Source organism: Rhineura floridana, chromosome 6 (assembly GCF_030035675.1).
Source record: "Rhineura floridana isolate rRhiFlo1 chromosome 6, rRhiFlo1.hap2, whole genome shotgun sequence".
NCBI classification, from domain to species: domain Eukaryota; kingdom Metazoa; phylum Chordata; class Lepidosauria; order Squamata; family Rhineuridae; genus Rhineura; species Rhineura floridana.
The window spans coordinates 13132218-13157056 of NC_084485.1; the positions used below are offsets into that span (position 1 = coordinate 13132218).

General features: G+C 43.6%; 1 protein-coding gene across 1 annotated transcript; it reads left to right on the forward strand.

Annotated features, from left to right (window-relative positions):
• The first annotated feature begins 107 nt into the window (after positions 1-107).
• Positions 108-22045, forward strand: LOC133386504 (serine/arginine repetitive matrix protein 1-like). The gene is made up of 2 exons (XM_061630160.1): positions 108-745; positions 21883-22045. Exons 1-2 carry the CDS (start codon positions 108-110, stop codon positions 22043-22045), a joined length of 801 nt encoding a protein of 266 aa, XP_061486144.1.
• The last annotated feature ends 2794 nt before the right edge of the window (positions 22046-24839 follow it).

Below are 24839 nucleotides of genomic sequence, written 5' to 3' on the forward strand. Positions count from 1 at the left end.
AAATAAAATAAAAAATGAAGAAAAATTAAAATTAAAAAATAACAAAATTAAAATAAAATAAAAAATAAATAAGATAAAATAAAAAGCCTCCGTCTTCCTTGATCCAGATGACGTTGGATGAACTCGCTTCCATTCGCTGGCACTTCTTTTTAACTCCTGCTGCCAGTCACTCTCTCAAGTCCAAGCAAGATGTCCTCAAGCCGACAAGCAAAGGCGGCAGCAGCACGGCCACAGCAACGGGCGCAAGCCGCATCAGCGGCAATGATAACACAGATGCCCCAACGGGCCGCGGCAACGGGCATAGGCTGCAACCGCGGCGGCGAGGAAGCCTCCGCACCGACGAGCAGCCGCGGCAGCGGCAGCAGGACAATCCAAGCCGCGGCCCCAAGCGCCAGCCCCGAAGGCGCAAAACACCACCCGCCAGAAATGTCCGGACCAGGCACAGCAACAGCGGCACACAGCAAAAAAGCAGCAAAGCAGCACAGCCGCCACACCAGCAGACACAGCCACATCCACAACGGCGGACGGGGCCACCCGCAGACAACCAGCCACCGCAACACCAACGGCGACCGAGCGCCCCGAAGAGCCGCAGCCGGAACAGGAGGCGGCAGGCCGAAACGAAGCCCCGGGCGGCAACGAAGCCCCGAGCCACAGCAACCACGGCGCCAGAAGAGCCAGCGTCAGCGTCAGTCCAAGCGAGAGGCAAAAAGCACAGCCGGCCCCAAAGCAAAAACGCCGCCCACAGGTAAGGCACGGGGAGATCTCCACGGGATGGTATTAAAAAAGGGGGAGACAAAGCACTTGCTCACCCTTCACACAATCCAGAATGGTCCAAAAGCCTTTCAGAGATGTTTTAAAGATATTAATTGATGTTAGATGTTAAGGCGACGGAGGAACTCCAATCCACCTCCTCCTACTTCCCTCCTATCCCCTCCTAATAAAATTAGTATTTTTAGAATGTCAGATTCATGTGTCTGTTAGCTGTTAATTACTTAACTGTTAATTGTATATATTGACTATCTTACTGCATCACTTTCATTTGCATTGTACACTGTCCTGGGATAAATATAGATGTGCCTTAAATAAATAAAGGCAGAGCCCTCTAGAACTGGTTCCATGGGGCCAATACTTGAGCATAGCCTTCCCTAACCTGGTTCCCTCCAGATGTTTTGGGGCTACATCAGCATCAGCCAGCTGGAAAACTAATGGGAGTTGTAGTGTAAAAAAAAATCTGGAGGGCACCTGGTTGGAGAAAGCTGCTCTAGCACCACTTCAGTGATGGAGCCTGGGGCACAACTGCAGGGCCAGCACCAGGCATGACTGAGCCCTCGGGCACTGGACTGTCCCAGGCCCTGGTCGTCATATTCCTCAACACTCCCTCCTGATGCAAGCGGTGTGGGCTTAAATAGACCTGCGCACCCCACTTCCCATATTGTGACATCACCATGTAGAGTGCTGTGTGCACACACCTGCCATCACCCAAGATGGTGGCAGGGGCATCAATTCCATAGGAATGCCCCTTTTGCCATCTTGGGTAATGGCAGGTATGTGTGTGCAGCATGCTAACGCAGGAGGTAGGTGGGGTGGATGGGCCTATTTAAGCCCTCACTGTCTGCATCGGGGTGTATATTGCCTCCACTGTGCCAGGCCACCGGGTGTGATTCGCCCCACAACCCTATGCTGGTGCGGGTCATGGAGTGGGAGCTCCATCCTCCAGTCTAAGGAGGGGCCCTTCTGGGCTGCAGAAGCCCGCGACCAGTGCCCGACCTGGCCACCCACTGGCACCAGACCTGCAGAACTGAGTCAATATTATTTTGGTTTGAGTGGAGAGAAGTCAAACACAAAAATGGGAGATTCACCCACAGTGCTTTTCTGGCAGCTGATCTAAAAGCAAAAACAATGGCAACCGTACTTTAGCTGTGTGAATACATGCTTACCCTGGATGTATGTATTATGCAGTCCAATACATGATTATTAACTGGGAGTAAGACCCATTGAAGTCAAAAGTGCTTACTCATTATATAGGATGGCACTCTTCATGTTCTACTGAAAAAAGAAAGTGCGAAACAAAGCAAAATACCCCAATCCTGTGATTCTAAGGAGTCTGAAGGGGTGCAACAGATTCCAGACCAAATCACGGTACTCTCTTTCTCACCCAGAAAACCAGACCTGAATCTACAGCCTGTGAAATGCAACCTGTCTTTGAATCTTGAAGGGCTTTATGCTGCAAGATGCAGAGAGCTTGAGTAGCAGCCGTGGGGCATGCCCCACCTCCCAGAAGTCCTTCAGCTCCTAGCAGGATAGGGCCCTTGAACTTCTCATGTGCTAAATTGGCTGGCGAGTGCCCTAGCAATTAAAATGTCATTCCTCCTCTATTATGTTAAAGAGCCCCCTTTCCCCCCAAGAATTTCTCCAGAAAGGCACAAAGGACTGCTCTCTTGTGTATTTTTTCCCCTCCAGCTTTGCTGCTTTCTTTCATTTAGTGCCTGGGGGGGGGATGTGGTTCTTTTTATTGTCCTTCATTAACACTTTACAATTGGGGAGGGGAATAGGGGATTATAACTGTTCCAATGCATGACATCATAATAAGTTCCTGTCCCAGGAAACAAAAGTCCCTGGGAGACAGCTGCAAGACAAGTCCTATTTATGATGTCACAGAGAAGACAGTGGTGGAAATAAAGAAAGGGGGGGAGGGGGAGAGAAGAATAAACATCTGTATATGGAGGATAACAATAACAGTTGCTCCATCTTTTGTATTCTGTAAGTCCCAGTAAATTGTGTGCCTTGTACGGAGAGAAGAAAGCGGATTTTTGTGTGTGCAGGTGCAATGATCATGATGATGGTAAATGTAAAACTCAGAATTCCTTTGAAAAGATAGCTTCTGCTACTATGTGTGAGAAAGAAAGAGGGAGGGAGAAATGCAGGTCTCTTTAGCCATCTCTTCAAGCCCCTCCTGCTTACAATGTGTACACTTCTTTAAAACTTATTTATTTAAAGATTTTTTCCCCCACTGTCTGGCCAAAACAGCCTCCCAAGGCAGTTCTCTTAAGGAACCCTTAAAAAAGACAGTTCCTGCCCTTAAGTTTGCAATCTAAAAAGATACAACACAAAAGGAAAATGGATTCAGAGGGAGGAGGAAATAAGCAAGTGGAAGTACAATTTTATCGGTATTGGGAGGGATACATGCAGCCCCTCTGAGAAATTCTGCTAACCTTATTGAAACTCAGTTTCCCTTGAAATGTATCCAGTGTTTTACACAAGGGGGGGGGCTTCCCCACCCAATTTGATTCTGAGTCTACATGAAATCCAGGATGATGATGATGATGATGATGATGATTAATCCTGCCCTTCCTCCCAATAGGAGCCCAGGGCAGCAAACAAAAACACCCTAAAACATCATAAAAACAGATAACAAATATATTAAAACAAAACATCTTTAAAAATATGTTTTTTAAAATATTTAAAAGCTTTAAAAACATCTTAAAAAGCAATTCCAACACAGATGCAGATTGGGATAAGGTCTCTACTTAAAAGGCTTGTTGAAAGAGGAAGGTCTTCATTAGGCACCGAAAAGGTAACAGAGATGGCGCCTGTCTAATATTTAAGGGGAGGGAATTCCAAAAGGTGGGCGACTTTCCTATGTTGTTTAAGGGGAGGGAATTCCAAAGGGTAGGTCTGTTTCCTATGTGGTGCGGAACGGACCTCCTGATAAGATGGTATCTACAGGAGGCCCTCACCTGCAGAGCGCAGTGATTGACTAAATATATAAAGGATAAAACGATCTTGCAGATATCCTTGTCCCAAGCTGTATAGGGCTTTGTACACCAAACCCAGAACCTTGAACTTGGCCCAGTAGCTAATGGGCAGCCAGTGCAATTCATTCATTCATTCATTCATTATTTATTTGATTTATATCCCTCCCTTTCTTCCAGTAGGAGCCCAGCAACTCAGCAGCGATGTTGCATGTTGGCGATACCCTGCCCCAGTGAGCAGTCTTGCCACCGCATTTTGCACCACTGCAGCTTCCGCACTAACCTCAAGGGCAGCCCCACACAGAGAGCATTACAGTAATCCAGCCTGGAAGCTACCAGTGCATGGACAACAGTGGTCAAGCTATCCCTGTCCAGAAACGGCCACAGCAATCTTAAGAGCCAACGCTAGTAAAAGGCACTCCTAGCCACAGAGGTCACCTGGGCCTATAGCGACAAATATGGATCCAGTAGTACCCCCAGACTATGGACCTGCTCTTTCAGAGGGAGTACAACCCCATACAAAGCAGGCAACTGACCAATTATCCAAATTCAGGAGCCACCAACCCACAGCGCCTACATCTTTCTAGGATTCAGACTCAGTTTATTGGCCCTCATCCAGCCCACCACTGAGTCAAGGCAGCGGTCCAGGGCTTGCACAACCTCTCCCGATTCAGATGTTACAGAGAAATAGAGTTGGGTATTCTCAGCATACTGCTGACACCTTGCCCCAAAACTCCTGATGACTGCTCCCAAGGGCTTCATATAAATGTTAAACAGCATGAGGAACAAGATGGTACCTTGCAGCACCCTATAGCACAACTGCCAGGGGGCAGTCCCAATGCTATTCTCTGAAAATGACCCTGGAGATAGGATCAGAACCACCATAAAACAGTGCCTCCCATACCCATCTCACCAAGTCAGCCCAGAAGGGTACCATGGTCAATGGTATCAAAAGCCACTGAGAGATCAAGTAAGAATAACAGGGTCGCACTCCTCCTGTCCTTCTCCCGATAAAGGTCATCCATCAGGTCTAGCAAGGCTGATTCAGTCCCATAACCAGGCCTAAATCCAGACTGGAATGGGTCAAAATAATCTGTTTTATCCAAGAATACTTGCAATTGCTGCATCACAACTCTATCAATCACCTTCCCTAAGAAGGGGGTATTCGCGACTTGGTGATAGTTGTCACAAACCAATGGGTTCAGGGTGGGCTTTTGCAGGAGTGGTTGGATCACTGCCTCTTTCAGGGTGACTGGAACCACGTCCTCCCACACCCTGAATCCACTCAGTCAACCCCCCCTCAGCAAGCTTTAATAAGCCAAGAAGGGCAAGGGTTGAGATGGACACATTGCTGGCTGCATGCCCCCTCGCTTGCTTGCTTCCTGTTGTCATCTCCACACTCCTCAATCTATCCCACACATACCTCCTCCCACAACAACAGATGTCCCTAGAAACCAATCAACACGAAAGGGCAGCGTGTTAGCTACTGAGAAGAGTCTTCTCATTGGCTCTCTTACCTCCTTTCACTCTGTTTGGGATTGGCATCAATCAGCAGGAAAGGACAAGGAAAGATATTAGAAGGTTTTCTCCGTGGCAAACACACTCCCCTGTCATGCTGATTGGCTTGTAGGACGATGGAGACATAGGGACTCTGCTGGGACCCTGCTCCCCAAAAAGGAAGGGGTCTAAGATCCCTGAAACCCTGGATGACTACAACCCTGCTGCCTATTCAAAGGCTCTATTGCTTTGAATAGGCAGAGCTGAGGGTCCCTACCCAACGTTTCAGCTCTGTTGGTGCAACGGACTTCCATGTGCGCCTTGGAGCTTCCCCTTCCTCTCTTGTCCTCTTCAAACCCCACACACACACAGAGTTTCAAAATCACCTTAGGAGGGTTTGCCAACCCTCCAGAGCAGATTCTGGGAGCATGGGGGTAGGGATGGAATGATCTGCCAATTTCAGTTCTCTCAGTTTCTCATTTTTCTAATCTTAAATTCAATTCTCTGCACTTTTGCAGCAATTTGCAATTTTTTCGGGGGGGGGGGAAATCATAAAAATTCTCCAGCGTTTTAGTGTGAACTTCTTCTAATAAATACAGTTTTGTATGCAGGTTTGACTAATGTACACATTTTTGTGAGCAATTTATCCTAATGTAATTCAGTTTTGTATGCTTTTTGCACCTTTGAGGCACCTTTTCCCCTAATAATATCCATTTTTCTAAACATGTTTTGGTCAGAGAACTGCATTGGAAAATTTGGATAAGTGCAAATTTCAAAGGATGGCTGTGCTTCAGTTTTAAAATCGTTTTGGAAATAATACGAACTGAATCAAAATTCTTCCCCATACTATGGGGGAGGGAAGAGGAGAAACTAATCCAATCCGAAGACTCCAAAAATGGCTGATGGGGCAAACAATATTTTGAGATGAACTTTTGTGAGTAATATACACATACATACACCTTAACCATTTTTCAACCAAGCACCCCTGAGTTTGTTGACACTATTGGCATTCCAGTAGGACCATCCTGCCAAATGGTGCACATCTAAAAAGCCCCAAAAGCCTTCAGCGGGTGGTACCATTAATAAACATTCTGCCTGGCCAAGGTAGATTTCCAAATGTTTCCTTTCCTCTGAACTTCTCGAGGACAACTGATTGGCCAATTGCTCTGAGCCACTTCTGCTATGGAGTTTATGCATTCCTGCAGCAGCCTGAAGAGACAGGGAGCTATTTCGGTTTCAGATCATTTCGCAGCTGCAAACTGTAAACGCAGGGATAATAAACTAGAAGCTGTGCCATCCATTAAAAAGAACCTCAGACACGACAAATGCCTGTTTGCTCTGCCTTCTGCTCCAGGCATGAGGCGACAGCTGAAAACGTTCAGAGGCACACCATGAAGAAGGGATAGATTGCTTTGCAACAACACATGTGGCACTGTGTTGTCATCTAAGGGGCAGATTATACATTCAGCTGAAGCAAGACCGAAAACCTTTTTTCCTGGATTTGGCCATTTCACACTGCATGTGGAACATAGGAATCTGCCTTATTTAGACCATTGGTCCATCTAGCTCAGTAATGTCTACACTGACTGGCAGCAGCTCTCCAGGTTTTCAGGTGGGAGGTCTTTCCCACTTCTACCTGAAGATCCTGGAGATTGAACTTTGGGCCTTCTGCCTGCAAAGCAGATACTCTGCCGTTCCTACATTCATTTGCACTTTCCTTCTGGTGATGCCATTCTGTTGCAATTTGTTTTCCTCCCCATGATATCCTATCTGTTTTGTCATCTGCTTAAGTGAAATCATACATATTTTTAGCATATGTAATGTTGTGCCTTGGAAACTATATGTTCAGTTTTTTTAAAAAAATATTTTCCTACATCTTTATTTTTTATTGTGATTTCATTGAGCAAACCAGTGAGGGCATTTCATATTAATGCCCACTTACTAGGGATGGAAGGATCTGTCAGTATCATTTCTCTCAGTTTCTCATTTTTCCATTCTTAAACTCAGTTCTCCACATTTCTGCAGGAATAAATGTTAAGAAGCTTTTGGAAATGGAATCGCTTACCCCCTCCTACTGATTCATGCCTAAATCCCTGCAACATTGTGCGGAGCCTGCACAGAGTAAGTGGAGCTAGCTGCATATGACTGAACAATCCCTGTTTTCTGTCACTGGTAAACTGTACTGTAGTGCCAAATTCAGAAGTCCAGGGTCACTTCATGATAGTCACACAACATCGCCTCATAGCCACACCTCCTTTTCCACTTTCCCTCGTCTCCCTTGCTGTCTCTGTCATCTCGCAAATCCACCATCCTCTGCAACAGACATCCCTGGAAGGCAAACAACAAGAAAGGGGAGGCTGTGCATTAACTATTGAGAAGAGTCTTCTCAGTGGCAGACTCACCTCCTTTCACTCTGATTGACTCCAATCAGTACAAAAGGGCAAGGGTTCTTCTCAGTCACTGACACGCTCCCATGTCATGCTGATTGGCTCATACACAGAGACTTGACTGGGACTCTGCTCCCAAAAAAGGGGCCTGCGACTTTGTGTGTCCCTAGATGACTACACCCCTGCTACTATTGTCACTATGCTTACACTGTTTACTTTTTGCCTTGTCAAAATGAGAAGCTGATGGCAATGTCAGTCTAGCTGCTCTCTGCCCACAGTCTACTGCCTTTATTTACTTACTTACTTCCTTATTTATTTATATCCCGCCTTTCCTCCCAGTAGGAGTCCATTTTAAATTTCTCAGTTGCCTTTCTCAAAAAACACCCCAAACAGAGTGCTGTGCTCGACCCTATATAATTTTCAGTTGTAATCTATTGCTGCTTTTACGTCTTATATTGCATTACAATTTGCATTCCACAGAACTCGAACTGTAATAAAATAAAATGCAACATAAGAAATAAAAGAAGCAATAAAAATACCGTTCAAAATCAGTACGAATATTTAATGTACACATGCCGTAGACAGCTCATGAAACACTGCTGGTCCATGGACCACAGTTTGGGATCTCCTGGCCTAGTCTTCTCCCATACATGATACTTTCGTATGTGCATTGATTTTAATGTTATTTTTTGGTGAGGAATATTCAGTCATGTGTGTCTCCACCTGCATTCTGAAAAGGTCCATCTCCTGACACAAATTCACCATCACAATGAGTATTAGGCCAAAGACAGTTGTGTGTTGTTGGATTTTTTAACTCTTCTGGAGGGTCACTCAGGAGATCGATGAGCCAACTAACTGAATATGATCTCAATTTTTTTAGAGCAAACTCAGGCACCTATGGAATGAAAATAACAGTGTTATCTCATTTCTTAGAAGCAACCCACTTCTGAGATATCAAGACTGCTATTATTGCTGGGATGAAGTATACATTTTGTTGGTTTGGGGGGGCTAAAACACCCCCTGAAAATTGTATGTGTGAGTGATCTGGCTGTGATATCTGTCACCCCTTTGATAGCCAGGGTTGATTCAGCTGATCTGGCTAGCTAGGTAGGTGCCCACCTCCTCCTTTGCCACACCGTGAATGTCCCTCCCAAAGCTGTGTGCTTCCTGGCAGAGGGGCACCACTGCAGACAGAAGGAATGTACTGTCCTTACGATAGCTGCACTTCCTCCTAGAGCCTATAAACAAGTTCTAGTTCCATTCCTATGAATATTCAGGGACAGAGTGAATTTGAAGAGTCTTGGTGTGGGAACAAAACAGCCACACCCCAAATTTGCTTACCTCCCCAAAATCTCCAAATACACAAACACACACAAACACACACATACACTTTCATGGAGGACAAATAGCCCAGCACAGCTGTGCGGGGAAATATTCAGCCCAGTTTTAGTGATCTCAGAAGGTCAAAGCAGTGACATTAGAATGTTGACAATGGGGTGGGGGCAGCTACGCATAGCCAAAAAAAGGTGCCCTAGGATTTACATCACCAAAAAAGAGAACAATTTGCATATGGGAATTCATATGCATAAACGCTAATTTAGAAATAATTACTATAATTTAAATAGAAATACATCTCACCATAGTTGGGAAGACACCAGGTGACTTGTGTTCCTGCTCAGTCTGCTGACTAGGTGCTGTATCTCCTATTGGACAACTTCAAAGTCCCCCCTACCTTCCATTCTGAGCGTTCCTTAACTTTAAACCAGACCTGGACTGGACGTTCTCAGGGCAGTGTACAATTTTTTATGATTTCTTTGTTTTATTTATAAAAGTATTTATATACCGCAATCTCATAAAATATCAGAGTGGTGTACAACAATATGTATACAATAAAACAGAAAACACCATGAAAAGCACTACGAAATAATCATTAAAATGACAGCTCCACTGCCATCATCATCGTTATTCAATATTGTCTGTTATCATAATCACCATCAAGGTTAACAGTCTTCATAAATACAGTATGTCAATGTCATTAAGTCCATAATACTAAAATCACACATATACAATAAAATGAATGGAAATGGACTGCTTTCAAGTCGATCTCGACTTATGGCTACCCTATGAATAGGGATTGAATGGTAAGCGGTATTCAGAGGGGGTTTACCATTGCCTCCCTCTGAGGCTAGTCCTCCCCAGCTGGCTAGGGCCTGCTCAGCTTGCCACAGCTGCACAAGCCAGCCCCTTCCTTGTCCGCAACTGCCAGCTGGGGGGGCAACTGGGCTCCTTGGGATTATGCAGCTTGCCCACGGCTGCACAGGTGTCATGGCACATAACCCCTGAGCCACTCACTGTGGGGGTGATCTTTAGCTGGCCCTTGACACCCAGGAGACACAAGTGGGGATTTGAACTCACAAGCTCTGGACACCCATCCAGTCTTCCCCCCCCCACTGTGCTATACCAGCTGTTATACAATGAAATACAATATGACAATTCCGAGCTAGATGAATCAATGGACTGACTTAGTCAGTATAAGACAGCTCCCTATGTTTGTGAGGAATGCTGTAGTTCAGTGGTAAAGCATCCGCTTTTCATGCAGAAGGTCCCAGGTTCAATCCCCGGCATCTCCAGGTAGAGCTGAGAATGTCAGCTGGAGAGCCTCTGCCAGTCAGAGTAGACAATACTGAGCTAGATGGACCATTGGTCTGAATCAATATAAGGCAGCTTCCTATATTCCTGTGACAGTGAGGAAGAGGTAGGCATGCCAAATAAGCCACCAAACATGCCAAATAAGCCACCAAAACCTTCCAACTTGCATAAAGAAATATAGTTTTAACTGGTACCTGAATGAGGCTACTGGGGGGGGGACCACCGAATCTCCCCTGGAAGGGAGTTCCACAGCTAAAGCACCAACACCAAGAGGGCCCGGCGACATGTTGTAGCTCCTTGGACCACATTTATGGAGGACACAACAAGCAGAACCTCCCCTGCCGATCTTAAACCCTGGGTTGGTTAGTACTAGGGAAGGTGGTCCCTCAAGGGTTTGGGTCTTGAGCCATTTTGGGACTTGTACACTAGCACTGATATTTTAAATTGGGCTTGGGAGTTCACTGGCAACTAGGAATAGGGGAGAGATTAGATTCAGTTTGCATGTATAGGTGAACCTACCTAATTAACGCTTCCTGGAACAATACGCAAACTGAAAAAAACAAAAAAATAGCCATTCTTTGAAATTTGCACTTCTCCAAATTTTACAATGCAGTTCTCCAACCAAGTAATATGTTCAAAAATGTGTATGTTAAGATAAAGTGTGCATAAAAATATATATTTTAGTATAAATAGCATCCAAAAAATGCACTATATACAGGAAACTAGTTTTGCAAAAATGAGTATATAAGGCAAAAACTGAATACAAAAATGCGTATATTAGGAGAAATTTGCGCTCAAATGCTGATGAATTTTCATGAGGACTTTTTAAAAAATATTCACCAGCTGACATGGAAATGTGAAGAGCTGAACTTAAGAAAAGAGAAACTGAGAGAAAGCAAAATGGACAGATTCACTCTTCCTTCCTAACAACCACGTGTTAGAGTTTAGTTGGTTGGCTTGTTCCTGTTTTAAATTTTAAAATGATGTAGAACTTGAGGTTAAGTTTGGGATCAAAAAATAGTCTCAACGTTAAAAATAAAGAAAAAGGGGGGAAGTGTATGTAACCCCTGCCAAAAATAAGCAATGAGCATGCCTGTTACCTTTTAAGCCTCCACAACGGGATGGGCACTGACGCTTTATGTGTCTTGAAAGGTTCCATTTTCTGAGGTAAACTGCAAGGAGCTTTTTCTGAGGCAAGCTGCTGATGGACAAAAGATTTCTGAGGTGTTTCCGTTGGCCCTGAACAATTTCATACAGGTCACCAGGAAGCAAAGGAAAGGTTATTTGAGTTTTATTTTATGTCTCTCTGTGTTTTTGTCATATTCTGCTTTGGTTTTTATTATTCTGTGACAGGCTTTGCTTGCTGGCATTCAAAGGAAAGAAAGAAAAATGATTCCTGACTTTTGGCTTTTTTTTTTTTTTTACTACTAACAGTAGTTTACATAATCAAGAAGATGTGATTTCCATGGACTGCAGATTATCAAAAAGAAGAGTGCATTGTCTAACATATAGACTTCAATTCTTATTTGCTTAATTTATTTGATTTATAATCCACTTTTCAAGAAAATTCTTCACAAACGGCCTACAAAATACAAATACAAACACAGGGTTGTATCCAGCAAGAGCCAGTGTGGTGTAGTGGTTATGGTGTTGGACTACGACCTGGGAGACCAGGGTTTGAATCCCCACATAGCCATGGGCCAGTCACTGCCTCTCAGCCTCATGAAAACCCTATTCATAGGATTGCTGTAAGTCAGAATCGATTTGAAGGCAGTACATTTACTTTCCCTCAAGCAACGGGACATCATCTTCCTCTCCTGCCCCCTGCAACTCCCCACATGCCCTTAAAATCTGTTCTAGCAGTTGGGGCACCTTCTGCTAGGGATAGGGTAGGGCTTCAATTCAGTTCACATTTGAAACCAAATATATCAGATCCACACTTTCTGGAACAATACTGAGAATCGAAACACTGCCATCCTTCAGAATTTGCACTTATCTGAATTTTGCAATGCAGTTCTCCAACCAAACTATGTTTACAAAAATGTATATATTAGGGGGAAAGTGTGACATGAATCTGTTAGTGAAAATAACATACAACAATGCATTATATTAGGAGAAATTACCTGCAAAAATGTGTATATTAGTCAAAACGGCACACAAAAATGTCTTCATTAGGAGAAATTCACACTAAAACGCTGAAGAATATCCATGAGGATTAAAAAAAAAAGCAAATTTCTGCAGAAATGTGGGGAGCTGAATTTAAGACTGGAAAAAATGAGAAACTGAGAGAACCGAAATTGACAGATCATTCCTTCCCTCCCCTCCACGCTAGATTTGGGGATCGCATGGGGAGCTGCAGTGGTTGGAGAGGAAACTGAAGTTCCATTACAGAAATGGAAGTCTGCTAGTCCAACTATGGATTCTGACCAAAACCAATTAAATATAATTTAAGATAACTGCTTCATAACTTTACTAAAAGCCAGCAAACAAACAAGGAACCCCAACAAATATCAGAACATTTGTTAAAAAACTCCATAGCACCATTTTTGCTGGTCATTTTACATTAGCCACTAAAGGTCTCAGAAAAGAAGTGGGAATCGTCCAGCCCCGCTTAAAAGTATCAAGGGATAGGCCTTGCCTCATCTCATATGGGGTTGAATTTCACAATGCAGGGCCACCACTGAAAAGAAATCACTGGTTCGTTAGATAATTTGCATAAAATTGTCTTTAATGGAAGCAATCCAAATTGCAATGGATTATACACTTTCAGGTCTCACAGAACTCTTAATCAGGAAAAATGTAAAAGTAGCAAAGTTTCACATGAGAGGGGGAGAGAAATTATGCTAGCTATTTGCATATGTCAGATCTTGTTAAATCTAGCTTCCTCTTCCTTTCTTTCTGTTGTGTAAAGGTGTCTACATACCATTCTCATGGATTGTGTAGCCAGCTGATGATATGAAGGAGGTCTGGCATGAATCCCTCCTTCACCCAATTGTTACCACTATGAGTCAATTACTTTGATCACGAGATTCCTTTAAAGGGTGTTTCTGCACAAACAATTTATGCTTGCACTTACAATGATCTTGTTGAAAGCTGATTCACACTAGGTTGCATTTGCAGTCTGTGAATACATGGGAGCCTTCAGGATGTGTTGATACACTGTGTCTTACAGAAAGTTCGGGTATGTGGTCATTACAATTCCAATATATGCAAAAAAATTTTTTTTTAATTTTTTTTAAAGTTTTTTAATACATACAATAACAAACACTAAATTCGTACTTATAAAATTTATATAGATGCATTTCCATTAGTTCATTTTTTATCCAGTTCCTCTGGACAGTTTTTATCAGCAGCATTCATGTATTTTGAGGGGTTTTCTATATGAACGCTGCTGATAAAAACTGTCCAGAGGAACTGGATAAAAAATGAACTAATGGAAATGCATCTATCCTGCACCTATTACTTTTCATCCAAGTGAAAATCTGTTAATATGTGCCATTGAGAAAGGCCATTGAGAAAGATACACAAGTCGAAACGCGTCTGGCCATAGTATACACATCTTGCTCCATTGAGATACAGATTTAAAGTCTACAAGCAAGAGTACCAGCAGTTTATATAAACAGCACTATAGCAGCTATGTATGTATTCATTCATGAGTATGGACTAAAGATTTAGACACTTTTGATTCAGGAGATACTCTTCCTGTCTCTTTACAAATTTTATATGTATGAATTTAGTGTTTGTTATTGTATGTATTAAAAAACTTTTTTTCAAAAAAATTAAAAAAAAAATTTTGTGCATAAATTGGAATTGTAACGACCACATACCCTAACTTTCTGTAAGACACAGTTGTATCTGTTACGGTTGATTTTGAACTTCAGATCCTAACATTTGTGTTGATACACTGTACATGTTATTGCCAACAGCAGTGTGTATGGAGAAAAAATGCTTCTACCTCTTTTAAATCTTCACCGGAGTTGGCTGTGGAGACCTTGTCCAAGTGCCTGGAATCCGTGAGTGGGTGGATGGGAAGGAACAGGCTGAAGCTCAATCCTGATAAGACCGAGGTGCTGCTTGTGGGTGACAGAGGAAGGTTGGGTGTTGTTGACCTGAGGCTTAATGGGGTGAGTTTACTCCTGAAGGATCAGGTCCGCAGCCTCGGGGTTGTTCTTGATTCCAGGCTGTCCATGGAGGCTCAGATTTCGGCAGTGAGCCGGGCAGCTTGGTATCAACTACACCTCATATGGAGGCTGCAACCCTACCTCCCTATTCATCAGCTCCCACTAGTAGTACATGCCCTGGTCACCTCTCGATTAGACTACTGCAATGCGCTCTACGTGGGGTTACCCTTGAAAACGGTCCGGAAACTACAATTGGTGCAGAACGCGGCTCGGTTGCTTACTAACAGCCGCCGCCACGATCACATCACACCAGTGTTATTTCATCTACATTGGCTTCCAGTTGTTTTCCAGGCCCAATTCAAGGTGTTGGTGTTAACCTTTAAATCCCTATACGGTCTCGGCCCAGTTTACCTGAAGGAGCACCTCCAGTACCACAAATTAAGCCGCCCGACTAGATCAGCCATGCAGGGCCTTCTCTCAGTCCCACCAACGAAAACAGCTAGGTTGGTGGGGACTAGAGAGAGGGCATTTTCAGTGGCGGCCCCCACTCTCTGGAACTCCCTCCCGTTTGATCTTCGCCATGCCCCTTCCCTGGATACATTTCGCCGAGCCTTAAAAACTTGGCTCTTTGGACAGGCCTTTGGGACCTCCGGGGTGGGCTAATTTTTCTGTGATTGTTTATTGTCTTTGTGAAAATTGTTACTGATTGCCCTACATAGTTTTATGCCTGCATTAGTGTTGACTGCATTGTATTTTATTCTGTACTTATTGTATTTTACTGAATTTTAATATGTACGTCGCCTAGAGTGGCTTCGGCCAGATATGTGACACAAAAATTAAATTTATTATTATTATTATTATTATTATTAAAAATCCCGATATATCTGGCTCAATGGCCTAACATCCCCATTACATAGCATCATGCCTGTCACATCTCAAGCATCCACCATGACAACAGACTGGAGATCCCACCTGTTAGATCTTGTATACCAAGAGTAGATTAGAAATCTCCCAGTTCTCACCTCCTAGCTTCCTGGACTGCTGAAAGATGCTAATGGGCCTCCTCTCTGTGTAATGTGGACATGTTATGTTCCAAGTAGGGATGGGTGAGAATTTCAATTCAGTTTGCATTTTGAACAGAATTTATCAAATTCACAATTTCTGAAACAGTATGAGAACTTAAACACAACCATCGTTCAAAATTCACATTTATTAGAATTTGGGGATGCAGTTTGCCAACTAAACAACATTTACAAAAATGCATATATTAGGGGAAAGTGTGCATAAAAATGAATACGTGAGTGAACATAACATGCAAAAAGACATGAAATGATGAGAAATGGCTTGCAAAAATGTGTACCTGTCAAAACTGCCTACAAAAGAGTGTTTATTTGGAGAAAATCGCACTAAAATGATGGAGAATTTTCATGAGGGTTTTTTTTTTAAAAAAAATTGCAGATCACTGTAGAAATGTAGAGAACTGAATTTAACATTGGAAAAATGAGAAACTGAGAGGACTGAAACAGCCAGGTCTTTCCATCCCTAGTTCCAAGTGTCAAAACTCTGCCCATAGAGCTATGTGCTCATGCATCATATCAATCACCTCCCCTGATCCCGCAGGATTAAAGAATAAGGAGGATTCCCTTTGAAATTGTGCCATCTACTGACATCATGGGTGATCCTTGCTCTTCACAAGTTCGATCCTTTTCCTTTAAATGCTCTAGCTTCGGGTAGCCCTCAGGATTTTGCTGGACTACAGCTCCCATCCTCCGTGACCATTGGCCGTAGTGGCGGAGGCTGATTAAAGTTGGAGTCCAAACCCTGTTTATTCCAGGATCATAGGAAGCTGCCTTACACTGAGTCAGACCATTGGTCCATTTAGCTCAGTGTTGGGTACATCAGGTGAGAGGAACCTTTGGTCTTCCAGATGCTGCTGAACTAACTCCCATTATCCCTGGCCATTGGCCATGCTTGCTGGGCCTGATGGGCATTCTCGTTCAACAACACCTGGAGGGCCAACGATTCTACACTGACTGGCTGTGGCTCCCCACAATTTCAAGAGGGCACTCTCCTAGCCCTACATAAAAAAATGCATAAAAGAGCACTATCTAAACAATGTTTGCAAACTAAAGATGGGATGGTGGATACTACTTATATTTGCTTGCATGATCTTGGAAAAACAAGTGAATTGTGGGGATTTATGCCCCCATTTCCATTACAAATGGAATTCTTTGGCATCCCTGTTGGGGAGTTAGCAGTTATTGCCCTCTCCAGTGGAAAATTAATCTGCAGCTCTCCTTGCTACAGAGCCAGAGCAGGTGTGAGGAACCTTTGGCCTTCCATATGTTGCTGAACTACAACTCCCATCAGTTCTGGCAAGCAGGTCTGGCACCAGAGGATGCCCAGGTAGGGCCCTGGCTGAGGGCCACTGCAGCCCAGAGGGGCCCCTGGGGGGCTCTTCCTTAGGGTGGGAAGGTAGTGCTCCTATTCCACGATTTGCAGCAGATGCAGCTCCCAACCCTGCGTGGATTGAGGAGAGGGAGCTCCCAGGCACACACGCACCCATACAGATAGTACGGGCTTCAATAAGCCTGCATGCACGCCCCACCTACCTCTTCCATCACTGTGAATGTCATCTGCGCTGTGTGCGAATGCCTACCATCAACTAAGATGGTGGCAGGGCTTCCCTAAGGGGCTGATGTCCCTGCCCCCATCTTGGTTGATGGTAGGCATGTGTGAGCAGCACACACGGCATTCAAAGTGATGGGAGAGGTAGGTGGGACATGTGGGCGGGTGCCGTGGGTCTGGATCATGCCTGGCACCGGCCCTGCTAGCAAGTATGGCCAATGAGGGGGGATGATGGGGATTTGTAGTTCAGCAACTTCTGGGGGGGGTAAGGTTCCCCATACCTAAGTTAGGATGAATCAAAGTTGGTATCAGCCACAAACTGAGGCATTGTGAGTTGATCTGGCCGTTAAGGAACCTCAGGCATCTCACAGTGTCAACTATACTTTGGTTAGGGAGCACCCCATACATATCAGAAAAGGGGTATTTCCTGAAATAATGCCAAATTATTACAATAAGTAGTGTCACGGCAAATTCAGAAGTGAAAGGTCCCTTCATGTTAGTCACAGACATGCTCCCTCTCTCTTTTTTGCTGTGGGGTTGAGAATGAGATCCTTGTCAATGCCTACTCCCACAACAACAGATGTCCCTAGAAGCCAATAAGCATGAAAGAGGAGAGTGTTAGCTACTGAAAAGAGTCTTCTCAGTGGCTGATTCACCTCCTTTCATTCTGATTGGCTCCAATCAGCAGGAAAGGACAGGAAGCATGTTAGAAGACTCTTCTCAGTGGCTAACACACTCCTCTTTCATGTTTATTGGCTCATAGGATGCTAGAGACATAGGGACCCTGCTGGGACCCTGCTCCCAAAAAAGTAAGGTGTCAAAGAGTCCCTGAGACCCTGGACGACTACACCACTGATTACAATGCTGTCAATGTTCATTTTTTAAAAAAACCTCAACTGCTCAATGGACAGGAAGGCTTGACTACAGCCAGGCTTAACTTTTTCTAGTGGGGAGGGGGACAAACACTGGTAAATATGTTGTTACTGATTTAAAAATCTATTTGTTCAGTAATTTCGGCTGGAGCCGTCATTATCTTGCCAAGGCAGCTGTTGGAATATTAACTAGGCACAGCGGTAACAAGTGGAATATAATTAGCCCTCCTTGTTCCAGTGAATTTTTCAGTTATAACTGGGAACAATTTGCAATGAATCTCCACACGGTTGTAATTAACTTAACGAATGTGCCACGCATACAGTACAACACTGCCAAGTGCCACAGGAAATCACAAAGGTTTTCTGCTGATGGGGCAAAGCTCTTTCTTAATTTTGACCTGATACTACACACCAGGGATACAGTATCTTCCCCATTTTACAAAGGCCAGTCCCAGTTACAGACTTGATAGGTAGCACTTAGCAAATGGTGAAAGGCAGAACTGGAAAAGTGTCCCTGTATTGTATACTGACACACAGACAATATCTTTCTAGAAGAAGCAGAAGTGTTCTTGTTCAACAGTTGGAGATCTTTCTTCCCATTCAAAGATCACAAAAGATGAATGACTTCTATATAAGTTTGAAAGATTACTTCTGAGCAGTATGCTGCATTTTACAAAAGCCAATAATGAGGGTTGAACCTAGGGTTGCCAACTGACCCGAAATAAGTCAGTCCAGTCTGCTCTTTAACAGCAGCTTGATATATAGAAATCAGTAAAAAAAAGCATTCCACGGCAAATTCATCTGCAAAAAGTAATCATCATTAGCCCTCCTAACGACTGCTTATCAAGCTGCTGCTAAAGGCAAAGCTACAACGGTCATTTGAAAAGGTGGCAACCTTAACTGAGATGAAAGCAGGGATATTTTGGTGAGGAAAAAGAACCTGCATTTTACCTCTTTGCAGTAATTGTTAAAGAGTTGCTCTAAAAGAGTCTGAAAGAGGACAGAGTCATAACCCATTCAGAGTAAGTTTTGCGCACACTGTTCATTAGCTTTGTTTGCCATAAGTGACTATATACCCATGAACACTGTTATAGTGGCACCCCACACCTCAGCAACCCTGGGAAACAGAGCTCCTGAATCCTTACCAGGTTCCTGTTATCCCTAGTAAAGATCCATCAGCTATAAAAACTACATTGGTAGGGCCGGAGGCAGCAGGCAGCCAGGTTGGGCCCTGGCTGAGCGCCCATGAGGCCCAGAGGGGCCCCTGTGGCGCCCCTCCTTAGGATAGGATGGTAAAGCTCCCACTTGGGGATCTGTAGCAGTGTCGGGTGTGGCAGAGTCGGATTGCAGGACTCAGCGACCTGACGCTGCCATGGCTTGCAAAGTGGGAGCTCCCATGGCCAACACCCCTGATACAGGATGTGCAGGGCTTAAATAAGCCTACTTGCCCCACCTACCTGTCACATCAGTGTGTCAGCACAAACGCCCCACATGCTGAGTGCACAGGTCTGCCATCACCCAAGATGGTGGCGGGGGCATCCCTAACGGGTTGATGGCTCCACCGCCATCTTGAGTGGTGGTAGGTGTGCATTCAGATGTACTGGTGCGACAGGCAGGTGGGGCGTGGAGCAGTTATCCAGTGTTTGAGACAGGGATTTCTTCCAGCCCTTCCAGGAGATAGCAGGGATTGAATCCTGGAAACTTTTGCATGCAAAGCATGTGCTCTACCACTGAACCAGACAGCAGAGAGTTCATGGATGAAGATCCCTTGAAATGCTGGTCCCTGGGGAACCCTGCCCAGGTAAATAGGGAAGCCACTTGCACATCTCCAACAAGAAGCAATTCATCATCAAAAAAGAAGACACAGATTCACATCAAATATGCATGCAATACTTTATATGCATGGATCCAAATTTTTAACTGCTATAATTTCAGTAGATATACAATGGGTTTTACCATAGTGGGGAAGATGGCCTGCCTGTCTCCTCAGTCAGCTGACCAGGTGCTGACTATTGATGGGCAATTTTGAGAATCCACCCCACTATCTCTTTCTATAGTTCAGCTGAACTTGGATTGGACAGCTCTTCAAACAGAATGCCTTCAAATGGAGAGCTGTCCTCTGTAAAGTAGGACACACAGCCATCCTTCAATTACGAATGGGATAATATGGCAATTTCAGTTTCTTTTTCCAACCTTTAATTCGGTTAAATTCACATTGCCACATTGCAATTATAAAAAAAAAGTTCTCATGAAAATTTTTCAACATTTTTGTGCGTATTTTTCCATTATGCACATTATTGTATGCAATTTTGCCTAATATACCCATTTTTGCAAAGCAATAATTTCTAATATTATGTGTTTCGTATGCTGTTTTCACTAATATATGCATTGATATGCACACTTTACTCTCGCATAGTCATTTATGTGCACACTACTTGGCTGGAGAACTGCACTGCAAAATTCAGATAAGTGCGAAACTACAATGATGGTTGTGTTTCAGTCCTCTGATTGTTTCAGAAGGGGTTAATTAGGCAAGTTCACCTTTAAATGTGATCTGAATCTAATTTCTTCCCCATCCCTACCTACAGGTAAGCCATCTTTTCCAAGGTCTCTCTTAATTGCTTTGCACAACACCACAACTGACAAGAGGGAAAGAAAAGATATCAACTGGGCCTGCATCCTCCTGGAGGTCGAGATAAAATGATGTCAACCTAAAGTGTCACTGAAGCATCCTGGGGGAGCACCAGTGAAATTTATGAAGCCATGGTTTTGAAAGCCCCAGTTCTTGACATATAATCCCTTGAACGTAAGAGGGAGGGGTCGGGTGGGGGTTGCTGCTTCTTTTCCTATTACTTCACATTTTATCATCTTTTCCCATTAAGAACCAGCGCACGTGGCCATTCATTCCCCTCGGCATGCAGCAGCCAGACTGTTTGCTATAGTGATAGATGAAAAATTCATTTCATTTCCCCCCTCCTTTGGAGGATGCTCGAACATTCAAAGCAGGCATGTGGCTGGCTGCTGCGTAACCGGGTTAATAGTCTTGCTTCAGTTTGCACATCCCAGGCTGCAGATTTAATCATTTGTTTATACAGATTTATTTTAATTTTTGAACCATTGTGCGTACATAGCAAACTGTGGAGGCTCTGATGTCAGTGGGGCAATGAATCCACTCCGGGTTTTTGTCTGAACTTTCAAGGAGCTTTCCAAGGTTCTGAAAGCTGAAAGCACTTCAGACATCTCCTTGAAAGTTCAGATTAAAACCCAGAGCAGATTCACTGCCCCGCTGACATCAGAGCTGCCAGTCTCCACTGGCAGCAAATACTGGCTACATATGGATATGTGAACTACCTTGTTAATGCAGAGCAGGGCCTCCATCAGCATTTCTTCCAGCCATTCTAATGCCATGAACAACGCAAGGGGCTACTTCTCCCATGCTGCTCTTGAACCAGCCAGCCCCAATTCTGAGCTCATGGAAAGGCACTGCCCCTTTCAAAGATGGGGGGGGCACCTCACAGTGGTTCACCTGGTGGGGCAGAGCTACATTGGTAGCTTCCTGGCAAATGTGTCACTGCCGCTTACCGGGAAGGAGAGAGGGGTCAAGGCAGCAGGGACACTGGCATGGTGCAGGTTCAAAAGCAGGAGCAACAGATTGGATCCGCAAGTGCACCTGAGCTACAACAATCTCCCTGCTGTGCCACCTCCCGGTTGCTTCACCCCTCTCCCTCCCAGTTAGCAGCAGCAACACACCTGCTGGGAGTAGTGGCCACTGGGGCAGCGTGGCTGGGCTGTGTTACCCTCCTGGTTTCCCAACATTGTGTGTCACTTCCCGTTACTGAGAGAGGGGGGGCAAGGCAATGGGGAGCTTGGCACAATGCGAGCACAGCGTTGGGACCATCAAATTGCCTCCACTGCTGCACCTGCACTGCATTAAGCTTTCTTCTGCCTTCACCCTCTCCCTCTTTGTAACTGGCAGCATTGGGAAGCCAAGAGAGCAAAACAGCCCCACCTGTGCTGCCCTGCCGGCTGCTACCGACTCCCGGAAAGCTAGCATTGTGGCTCACTGCACAGGCAAGCTGCTTCTGCCACTGTGTAATGATGCAGGGGCCACCTCAGAGAAGGAGCTTCTGGTTCAGTGAGAAGCAACCCCTTCAGGTTGTTCCACCAGGCCCCTCCAACCACCTGCTTGACTGTATAATAGGACAGCTCCACATGTGTGTATATGCACAAGATAGTGAAAATTATGGTGCAGTAATTCTCGATGCACTAAGCAAACTTTCATCAGCATTTGTTTCAAATCGTTACTGGTTTCTACTAGTAGTATGGTATTGTCTGCATATTTTAAATTATTGACATTTCTCCCTCCAATTTTCACACCTCCTTCATCTTGGTCCAATCCTGCTTTCCGTATGATATGTTCTGCGTATAGATTAAACAAGTAGGGTCATAAAATACGCCCCTATCTCACACCCTTTCCGATTGGAAACCAGTCAGTTTCTCCATATTCTGTCCTTTCAGTGGCATCTTGTCCAGAGTATAGGTTGCGCATCAGGACAATCAGATGCTATGGCACCCCCATTCTTTCTTTTTAAAAGAATGCATTCCATAGTTTTTCATGATCTACACAGTCAAAGGCTTTGCTGTAATCTATAAAGCACAGGGTGATTTTCTTCTGAAATTCCTTTGTCCGTTCCATTATCCAATGTATGTTGGCGATAAAATCTCTGGTGCGTTTTCCCTTTCTAAATCCAGCCTGGACATCTAGCATTTCTCACTCCATATATGGTAAGAGCCTTTGTTGTAGAATCTTGAGCATTAGTTTACTTGTATGGGACATTAAGGCAATAGTTCAATAATTACTGCATTCCCTGGGATCCCTTTTCTTTGGAATTGGGATGTATATTGCACCCTTCCAGTCTGTGGGCCATTGTTTAGTTTTCCATATTTCTTGACAAAATTTGTCAAAATTTGGACAGATTCAGTCTCAGTAGCTTGTAGCAACTCTATTGGTATGCCATCTGTTCCTGGTGATTTGTTTCTTCCAAGTATTTTAAGAGCAGCTTTTATCTCACATTCTAAAATTTCTGGTTCTTCATCATACGGTTCCTCTGTGAATGAATCTGTCATCCTGGCATCTCTTTTACAGAATTCTTCAGTGTATTGCTTCTATCTTCCTTTTATTTAATCTCGGTCAGTCAGCATGTTCCCCTGTTGACTATTCAACATCCCTATTCTTGGTTTAAATTTCCCTTTCATTTCTTTGATCTTTTGGAATAGGGCTTTTGTTCTTCCCTTTTTGTTGTAATCTTCTATTTCTGTACAATAAATATTGTAATAGTTTTCTTTGTCCCTACGCACTAGTCACTGTATTATTGCATCTAGGGTTCTGACCATGCTTCTATCTCCTTTTGCTTTTGCTTTCCTTCTCTCTTTAACCATTTTAAGAGTTTCTTCAGTCATCCATTGAGGTCTTTCTCTCTTTTTAACTAGAGGTATTGTCTTTTTGCATTCTTCCCTGATAATGTCCCTGATATCAGTCCACAGTTCTTCTAGTTTATTTATTTATTTTATTTTATTTCATTTTATTATACTTTTATACAGCCCCATAGCCGAAGCTCTCTGGGTGGTTTACAGTAACTAAAAACATTAAAACAAATACAATTTAAAGCAGATCTTATAAAAACAATTTAAAACACAATTAAAAAAATTAAACAGTATAAAACACATGCTAAAATGCCTGGTATTTATTTATTTTTATTATTTTTTTGGTTCTCTGTGAACTAAGTTTAAAGCCTCAAATCTGTTCCTTATTTGATCTTTATATTCTTCTGGGATGTTATTTAAATTGTATTTTGGCATTATGATTGCTTTGTGGTTCTTCTTTAGCTTTACTCTGATTTTTGATACAACCAGTTCATGATCTGTACCACAGTCTGCTCCTGGTCTTGTTTTCGCAGATAGTAAGGAACTTCTCCATGTTCTGCTACCAATTATATAATCGATTTGATTCCTATATTAACCATTTCATGATGTCTACGTGTACAGTTGTCTTTTCTGTTGCTGAAAATATTGTTCGCAAAAAAACAAATTATTGGCTTCGCAGAATTCAGTAAGTCTTTCTCCTGCTTCATTTCTGTCTCCTAAATCCCATTTCCCCACAATTCCTAGTTCTACTCTGTTTTCTACTTTTGCATTCCAGTCTGCCATGATAATCATTACATCTTGTATTGGTTTATGATCAATTTCTTCCTGTACTTCTACGTAAAATCTCTCCAATTCCTCTCCTTCTGCTTTTGCCATTGGAGCATAGACTTGGATGATGGTTATGTTAATAGGTTTCCTGTTTAATCTCATTGATATCACTCGCTCAGACCTTGTGCTGTAGCTCCTAATTGCTTTTGCAACATCACTTCTCACTATTAAAGCAACCCCATTTCTCCTTAATTTCTCATTTCCTGCATAAAATATTTTGTAGTTGCCTGATTGAAAATGTCCCATTCCCATCCATTTTAATTCACTCATGCCAAGTATTGTAATGTTGATGCGTTCCATTTCTTGCTAGACAATTTCTAACTTTCCCTGGTTCATGCTTCTCACATTCCATGTTCCTATTGTGTGCATCGTACAACTCCAGACTCTCCTTTCATATCTCTGTTCATCAGCCTCTGGGCTTCCTTTTGGTTTTGACCCAGCTGCGTCATTAGTCACAGTGCTTCTCGTACTTGTCCTTTGTTCTTCCCCAGTAGCTCACTGAGTGCCATCTGACCTGGGGGTCTCATCTTCCGTCACTATCTTGTGTTGCATTGTGGATACTCTGTTCATAGGGTTTTTGTGGTAAGAGGCATTCAGAGGCGGTTTACCATTGCCTTCCTCTGAGTTTGGATGCATCTTAGTCTGGTGCTTCAGCTTTGACCATTCCGCCTTGGGTGCCCC